Raw genomic sequence first — 8,799 nt, forward strand, 5'->3', positions numbered from 1 at the left:
TGCAAAACAAAACATAAAGAGGCTGCTTCAGAAGATGCCAAAGTGAGGTCAACACAGGTAGACAGATATAGATATAGATATAGATATAGATATAGATAGATAGAGATAGAGATAGAGATAGAGATAGAGATAGAGATAGATAGAGATATACATACATCTAACGATTGATTGTCTAATGTGTGGCCACTTCATGGCCCATCCCCTCCAGCACAAGCTCCCACAACTGCCCCCTTTTTGGTTTTATTTAAAATGAAAGGTCTAACAATCGTAGTAAAAATAATAACCTTGTTCTAACTAAAAACAACATAATACTTGATAGACATTAACTAAACTTGAGAATTAAAGAAACAGGCGGGTTGATATTGCGGAGCATAACTAAACAATAAGTAAATCCAATTTTCATTTCCCCTCACTTCTGAGGGCCCGAGTCCCAGGCAGCTCTCCGTCACTTCATTCCCCCTCACTTACCCACAAAACAAAAGAGAACAGAAAATCAAAAGGACTTGTGGTGGCACCCTCCCCTGGTGCCCTTGACCAACCACACAAATCAAAAGGAGAGGTTTTGTGGGGGACTAGCCTGTGGGGGACCTTACGGCGGGGCTGGGCACGGGTCTCCTGTGGGGGCAACAGAGCCCTTCCTCCGGCTGTACGGAGGGTGCCGGCTCTCCTGCCTAAATAAATAAAATAACTGGGTCGACTGGCTGCTGGGGGTCGCCTACGTCCGTAATCTCTGAAACATGAATTACAACAAAAATCGGGGACTGCTAATACAATAGGAAAGCGGGAGCAGGGTTGGGGGCTGTCGCAAAGTGGGTTAGGGTAGAATCCGGGGAGGCATGGCCGCTACCGTCCTGGCAAGGGCACAGAAAAGGAGGGGAGATGGCAGATGGCTGGTGGCTGGCCTGTGCTCTTGAGCAGGTTCCATCTCCAGTCCTGTCCTTCTCAGGGATAGTGGGTTCAGGGAAGCGGGGGATGGAATACGAGAACTGGGAAAGGAAATTGGTTAAATATTGTGCAACTAAAATTTAAATTTAAGTGATCGTCAAATATACCCTCAATTATCACCAAACATCGCAAAGTAAATGATTTTCAATAATCCCTATATGATCACTGGATATCACTAATAAGGTATCAAACGTACATTGAGACAAAAAACAGGAGTCCATGGGAAAGGTTAAAGTCTAGGGGACGTTCTTCCAGAGCATAGACCCAAGAAGTCCCCTAGCAGGCCCACAGGCCTCCGCAGTGGCTCACGCAGATCCAAACTGCACCAGTTTTCACTCCCTCATGTAGGCCTTAGTTCCCGTGGCAGAACTCGCCTTCCCACTGGACACTCACCTGTGCCTGAGCCTGTGGAGAAGCCAGGCTCCCTCCCCCTCTGCCCACAGCAACACAGACACTCCCAACCTTTCCCAAGAGCTGCAGCGCAACCACAGCCACAGCAGCAACCCCAGCAGTGACACCACTGCTCTGCTCCGTTTTGCCCCACTCTGCTCCTCTAGTCACAGCTGCAAGCCTGTCTCTCCACAACAGGTTGTGCCTGGCGGCAACAAAGCCACAAGACTTCTGCCCGCTTCCAATCCATGCCACAAACTCCATCTATGGCTCTTCCCACATTTAAGAAACACCTGACCATTCCGAAGCAAATTTAGAGCTTAATGACAGGGTGAGAACAAAGGGAAGCTTCCAACACAGTGAAGGTTTTATTTATTATCCTATTTATTTCCACTATCCGTCTAAACAAACTACAAACTACGAGCTAGAAACTAGGAACTAGGAACTAGAATAAACAACTATGGCCTCTTCCAGGGCTAGTATCTCCTCTCGGCCATAAACTGCTGCGTTGCCACGATCAGAGGCGTCAGGCTGGAGGTCGGCTCGGCGGAGGTTACAAACGGATGCTGCCCAAAGAGAAAAAGAAGAAATTAATTTCTACTTACCTCTCAGGCTGAAACAGGCTTTCTCTGGCAACAAGAAAGATACAGAAAGGAGGGCATTCTGTGCACCTCTGTCTCCACATCCAGGACCTTGCTACATGGGGCCAACATGGCTCCCAATCCCACAAATCCATTAATTCAGATGTCTTCAGCCTAAGGAGATTTGGTCTAGGTGACCTTGAAAGGCTCCTTCCAACCCATCCTAGGCCAGGATTCTCCTCTCTTTTCCTTTGAAAAGCCCCCCAGACTGGAGATTCTTAGGAGCGGGGCCCATCCGAGGCCTTGGACTTGAGCAGATGAGGAGCCCCTGGCAGTGGGTGGCTGGCGCATCCGGCAGCCGCTCTGCCTTTTACCTGCAGAAGTTCCTGGGCAGACCAGCGCCTGTCCTCGTCCGTCTCCAGGCAGCAGTGCAGAAAGTCTCGCAACCAAGCGGACTGTTGCCTGGGGTTCTGCAGCTTCGGGCTGCCCCTGGTGCTTATCAGCTGTTGAACCTAGAGCAGAAGGAAATGCCACGCTCTACCTGCCTCTTTCACACCCCAAACTGCTCACACAGACCCCACCGGACAAGCTCCGCTCTCCAGTGGCTCTTTACTCCCTGCCCGAGGGTGGCAGATACCTTTCCTGCCCCTACTAAAAGAACCCAAAGCCCGAGGCAGCCATAGCCAGTCCAATATGCAAAGGCTCTTGCCTTGGCCCCTGATTTCATTGGCTGATGGAATTAGGAGCAACTCCATCAGCAAAAGCACCCTTTGCTTCTCTGAGCACTGACACCAGCTCTACAGGCGATGCGGAAGACAGACTTTTATCTAACTCTACTATTTCCAAGGATTATTCCATCAAATGCAGCTCAGCACTGCTCACTGCTCCCTTAGGCAAAGCTTCCATCAAGCAAAAGGCATCGTGAGGTTTTGGTGCAGTTCGTGATCAAATGCCAAGGGGATAATCTGGACAAGAAGCACGAGAGACTATGCAGCCTGGAACCCGTCATTTTCAGCTGCTAGCAAGCTTCCCAAGCAGAAGAATGGGAGCAGATTTTGTCCGAGTGACAGCAGTATCTGAGAGTAGTTGCAGCGTACCGTGCGGGAGGTCATCATCAGGTAAGGAGGCGCTCCTTCCACCATCTCCATCCCCACAATGCCAAAGGACCAGATGTCCACTTTGGGGCCATAGGGCTTCCTGCTGAAAATTTCTGGCGCCATCCAGTAAGTTGTCCCAACAGCCGATCTCCGTTTGCTCTGCTCAGCGGTGAGCTGAGCAGAAAGGCCAAAGTCAGCTGAGGAGAAAAAAACCATTCTGATCAAGCCAGCGTGAATTAGGGAAGCCAACAAAAGAATTCCCCACGGTACCAATGTCCAAGAAGGCAGTGTGGAATCCCAGCTGCAAAGGGGCCCTGCTGCCATTCCTCAGGCCTGCAGCCGAGGAAATACGGAATTGGCCACTTAGCAAAAGCCCCCAGTTTCAGGCAGTGGCTTTTAGTCCCCTGAAGCTATTAGACTGCAACTGCCTTGCTTGGGAAGGATCACACACAAGCCAAAGGCACCCCCTACCCCTTCTTCCCAGCAACACCTCCCTGCGCCTTGTGGCTGTGCTCTGCGCTCACAGCAGGGCAGCCTGCACTGCCACGGGCATCAGGGAACCGGCAGTCACCCAAAGGCAGCCCCACACCGCAGCCCGCCACGGCTGAGCCTGGCCAACAACACCCACCCAACTTGACAGATCCGTCCAAGCCCAGGAGAATGTTGTGGCTTTTGACGTCTCGGTGGATCACTTGCTTGGAGTGAAGGAAATCCAGGCCTTGCAGGCACTGAGAGAGGAAAAAGCAACACGAGCCTAAGTGGATTTCGTCCCACAAGCAGGGAAGTGGCACATCTGACTTCCTGGGGGATGGTGAGCCATGGCAAGACAGGCTGCTGGCAAAGGCAGCAGAGCCTGCTGCTCCAACACGAGGACAGCAGTGCTTTTCTAAGTGCGGGTGTGTTTGCTTTTGAAAGAGAAAGGGCAATTGTTCCTCTGGCCAGTGCCCTGCAAACACAGACTCAAGAAGCACTGCTGCCGTGGCTGTACTCTCTCCAGCCAGACAACAGTGGCTGCTTTTGCCAACACCACGTTGGCTGCCAGGCTCTCCTTTCAGGCTGAGCTCTGTGAGAGTCCTGCGAGTATCTCTTTGTCTTTGCCACTTGCTTGACATGGTGCCAGCAGCACCTTTGCTCTTAGGAAGGAATGCGGAAGGAATGGGAAGGAACGCAGCGCACACAGGCTCCAGGCAAGTGTTTAGAGAGGCAAAGACAAACACCCTAGAAGAAGGGCAGGGACACTGGCAGGCACTTCCGATGCTCTTGCTACTGCCAGTTATAAGAGAAAGGCAGAAAGGAAGCTCGGAAGGTGAAATCTCTCCTCTCCTTATCACCCATTTGGAAGGACCATCCCGACCAAGCCGTGGGAAGCACAAGCGCCATCCCTTACCTCCCGAGAGACAGCTGCTATCTCTCCTTCTGCCATACGAATCTCCCTAATGACATCGTGTAAAGAACCTCCGTCCATGTACTCCATCACCAGCCAGACTTCCTCGTCCACCAGGTAGCTGAAGGGAGGAAACAACAGCCTGGAGATGAATGCGTGCACTTCCTGATGGATTCTCCTTCCTGTGTCTCTCTCAGAAGAAGACAGGAGGAAGTCAATAATCATTGGCTATGCTCTCCAGGGCTTGAACTCAATCTACAGTGTTTTGTCAGCACATAAGAACCGTGGGAAAAAAAATCAAATGCCAAACCAAACAAAACAATGTGGAGAGAGGACAGGAACTCTGAGGCTGTTGGCTCAAGAAAGACAGGGCCAAGTCCGCTCTTTGAAAGCACACGTCAAACTAGGTATGCCAGCAAAGATTAATGCAGCCCCAATGCAATCTCCTCCCAAGACACTGTCGATCAGTCCAGAAACAGGAATTAACAGCTCCATCCTCTGTCAGCTCCATCCTCTGCCAGCGGTTGAACCGCTGCCTTGCAGGATGTGGATGACCTTTCATGGCAGAACAGCAGAACCACTCACCTGTCTAGAAAGGTCACAAGATTGGCGTTCTTATTGCCACGCATGACCTGGATTTCATTCAGGCACAGTTCACTGCTGCTCTCTTCCAGGAGACTAATTTTCTTTATGGCCACCTACAACGACATGGAAAACCGTGAACCAAAGTCTGTGGCGCAGGACCACAAGGGGAAGACGGAGACAGTGATTATGGGATGATGGAGCTGGGCTGGGCCAAACCGCCTTGTGGCTGGACATCAGACCGCTTGCTTGGGCACCTCCCAGGACAAAGAGCCAGATACCCTTTGCCTTGTAAACCTGGGAGAAACATGGTCTAAGCTCTCCACCGCAAAGCTCTAACAACACAGGCTGTGCCCACAGTCTTCCCCCAGGGCCTTACTTTATCATCCCCATTTTCATTCACACACCCCTTGCAAGCAGGAAGCCATTTTGTGCCGGTAAGAATGGAGCAAAACTGCTGGGAAACCTTTGGCACTTCTAGGGGGCTTGATCATTACTCCAGCAACCACTGGCATTCTCCATTGCACAAGAACAAAGCAAACCCTTGCAGACATGACAGATAAAATGCCGTCCTAAAACAGCACTGCAGAAGCTGTGGCGCTGCTTGACGCTTACCTCTTCTCCTGTGGCAGTCTCCACTGCCATGCACACCGTGCCAAAACCCCTAGAAACAAAAGAGCAGCAGAGAAAGAAGAAGTCCTTTAGTCCCTGCAAGTGCAGGACACCGCGGTCCAACCGCGGAAAAAAAGTCCCGGGGCAAACAGTAAATGGAACACGACAGATTCTCGTCTGGGTCTTTTCTCCCTTTTCTCTTTCTGTATCTGTGCATGTGTGGGATTTTTCCAGGCACATGCCGGTTCGGCCTTCTCACACCTCTCCTTGGAGTCTATCTGCCAAATTCAAGCACCACCACTGAGGCCTTCTGAGAAGTCTGAAGCCATGTAAGAGCCATTGGAGGAAAGCCTCCAGACACAGATCCTTTCTCCAGCTTCCAAGGAAAATAGTGTCCAGCCACAGCCTGCAGCCACAGCTGGAGCAGGCAAAGGCTTCCACTGTTGCGCACACAAATGGAGAAGTACTCAAAATAGAGGATCCTTAGACGGCTGTGTTCTGGGTCCAGAGCCATTGGCAGCTGCTTCTCTTTGGTGCACCAGACACAGGAAGGGCTCTACTTTTCTGGCCACTTCAGCTATAAATGCTGACCAGTACTTAGAGATCATCAGGCATCATCTTAACGCAGTGTCTGAACAGCTTTGGAGCTTGCCTGCTGTCACTCTGGGGAGGTGTGACACCAGCAAAATGCACCGCCCCCCGCTGTGAAGAAGGAGCTGTGGCTGCACTCACCCTTTGCCAATCGTTTCCAGTTCTGTGTACTTAGCCTCAGGATCTCCCTCGCTCACCAGCATCTCTGTAAAAATCCCAAGGAAAGATGTTCACTTCAGAAGAGGTCCCACCCTGCAGCAGATCAGAAAGGCAGCCCCACTGTCTGGGACACTCTGCCCTTTCAACTCAGTCAGCTGGGAAACACCACCACCACCACCACCACCACCACCACCACCACCTCATAAACAACAGCAGCAAGACAAGCAGCCCTGCAGCACAGATGGCCTGCCCAAAACTAGAAGTCTACACTAAAATCTAAGCACATCGAGAAACAGTCAGAGGAGACAGGGATCAGAAAACTGCAACCAGGAGAAGTGATTGTTGTCTACAAACATTAAGGGCAGCAGGAAAAACAAAACCTTTCTGTTCTTGGCCATGAACACTCTGTGACATTCAACAAAAGCTTTCATCCTTGCAAACATCCAAGGCATCTTGGGTTCTGGAATCAATTCTTATCAACAGCTGCCCTTTCCAGAACAGGAAGAATATTGCAAAGTGCTTCCAGCAGAGCCGAGATCTCCAGCTTTAAGCAGGACTTTGCCTAAACAATGCCCCTCTGCCTTTCAAGAGCAGCAGCTTATGTTATACCCTACTGTGATGGGCCTCAGGAATGAGGTCCCTCAGCCTTTAGGCCAGGCTAAGTTCTGAAGATGACCTTGGCCGTGCCCCACAGGAGCTGGGCCCCACAGGAGCTCCTTGAGGCCTACTCATTCGCTAGGTCGCAGCCTCCTGCTCAGCCAGAAACAACCTCTGTTTTCTTTTTGGCATAGAGGGAAGCTCAGGCAAAGCCAAACCAGGCCCAGCTGCCCTCAGAGGCAGGAGCAACACCCCAGGGACCCCTCACCACCTCAAAGCACAACAGCAGGTCCTGTGTGGAGGCCACAGGACCTGGCACTCAGCTGAGGAGGAACAGGAGGTGGGACAGCTCTTGCTGACACGCGCACACACAAGGCACTGCTCCGGCGGACAAGGATCACAAAGCACATACTCAGCATGGCCAGGCACTTGTCCTCTGTCCTCTCTCCCAGCTGCTCTCTGCTGCCAGAGGAACCAGTCGTGCTCCAGCTGCTGCCAGAGGAACTAGTCGTGCTCCAGGTGCACGAGCTGCTCAGGCTTGAGTTTCCAGCTTGGGGACTGGAGGCTTCTTCAGGGCCTTCAGCTGCAGCTCGTGCAGGTACCAGGACACAGGAGGTGGAGCTCTGGGACAAGAAATTCATTTGGGTCACAAACATGCCTGCACGTCGGAGGTGCCCCTCCGATCCCATTTCAAATGCAAGCTCCTAGGAAGACGCTGCTGGCCACACCCAGGGCTCTTCACCTCTCAGCTTTCGCAGCCCACTTCTCCAGCTCAAGGCGCAAAATCCAAAGGCTGCTTTTACATGATGGACAAAATGACACCAAAGACACTGCTAGCCAAAACAGGCACTTACTGACGTGGGCTGCTCAGGCCGCAGGCTGACAGCAGGGGCAGGTTCATTGGCAGCGGATTCCTCCTCTTCAGCCTCTTCCTCGGGTGCAGAGGCAGCCAGAGCAGGTGCTGACGCTGCCCCTGTGCTCTGTGGGCAGACAGCAGCATGAGGGTCAGGAAAGAACCTGTCATTCAGAACCTTCGGTATATTCAGCTACAGGCCCCGCTGCAACTCAGCTGTTCCTTTAGCTACTGACTGACTTTAGCTGTTCTGTGGGGAGGGCCTGGTCCCTCCTGGGGACAGTGTCTCCTCATATCCTGCAAGGCTGTGAACTGCATCTTTGCACTGCTCTCTTCACTGGGGACAAGGAGCCTGCACAGCCACTGGGCACAAAGGGCTTCACTTGTACCCCAGGAGCATCCCAAGACATCCTAATGCTACCTCTTGTCTCTGGCTAAGACAAATTCACAGCCCCTGTCAGAACAGTAGGAAAGCGATGCCTAAGCGTCCAAGTTCCACACCCCTTTTCCAGGCCTCACAGGCTGGGGGAAGTGCTCTGGAAGAGCTGGAAGGATTCCAGCCCTCAGCATCTTCAGCCAGGCACGGGAGGTGCTGTCTGACCAGAAACTTGCAGCTATGCTTTGTTCCAGCCACAGGACTACCCAGAGGTGCCACTTACTGATGCTGGATGCTCAGGCCCTGCAGTGGCAGCAGGTGCACTTTGGTGGGAATCTTCCTCCCCTTCGGCCTCTTCTTCAGGAAGACGTGCAGCCAGAGGAGGCTCAGAGGTTGGTTTTGGGCTCTGCAGACAGACAGCAGTGTGAGGGACTGGTAACCTTCTTTATATTCAGCTCTAGAGCCAGATGCACTAAGGAGAAATCATCTGCACAGAAATGGCATTCTAAGTTGTTCAAACTCAAGTAGAATGGGCCAATTCGATGGGACTGCACTCTCTTCTACAGGAGAAATTCCATCATGGCTTAAAGCACCAAGCAACCCCACTTTCAGCTGCTTAAAAGCTCTGAAAA

The 8,799-nt window shown here is 51.9% G+C and overlaps 1 protein-coding gene across 1 annotated transcript; it reads right to left on the reverse strand.

The window, feature by feature from the left end:
• Nucleotides 1-1,772: 1,772 nt before the first annotated feature.
• On the reverse strand, nt 1,773-7,425 carry LOC137466396 (serine/threonine-protein kinase PAK 3-like). Its single transcript, XM_068178150.1, has 9 exons — nt 7,351-7,425; nt 6,324-6,387; nt 5,595-5,643; nt 4,983-5,095; nt 4,401-4,518; nt 3,642-3,741; nt 3,014-3,210; nt 2,291-2,428; nt 1,773-1,901 (listed from the first exon to the last, which is right to left on the reverse strand). Exons 1-9 carry the CDS (start codon nt 7,355-7,357, stop codon nt 1,812-1,814), a joined length of 876 nt encoding a protein of 291 aa, XP_068034251.1. The 5' UTR covers nt 7,358-7,425; the 3' UTR covers nt 1,773-1,811.
• Between the last annotated feature and the right edge of the window lie 1,374 nt (nt 7,426-8,799).

This window comes from Anomalospiza imberbis, unplaced genomic scaffold, assembly GCF_031753505.1.
Source record: "Anomalospiza imberbis isolate Cuckoo-Finch-1a 21T00152 unplaced genomic scaffold, ASM3175350v1 scaffold_199, whole genome shotgun sequence".
NCBI lineage: Eukaryota > Metazoa > Chordata > Aves > Passeriformes > Viduidae > Anomalospiza > Anomalospiza imberbis.

Coding starts and splice junctions, on each gene's coding strand:
- LOC137466396 (XM_068178150.1), bottom strand. Junction 5,096..5,594: donor AGACTGCCACAGGAGAAGAG/GTAAGCGTCAAG, acceptor ATGTCGTTGTAG/GTGGCCATAAAGAAAATTAG. Junction 1,902..2,290: donor CTGCCCAGGAACTTCTGCAG/GTAAAAGGCAGA, acceptor CTCTTTGGGCAG/CATCCGTTTGTAACCTCCGC.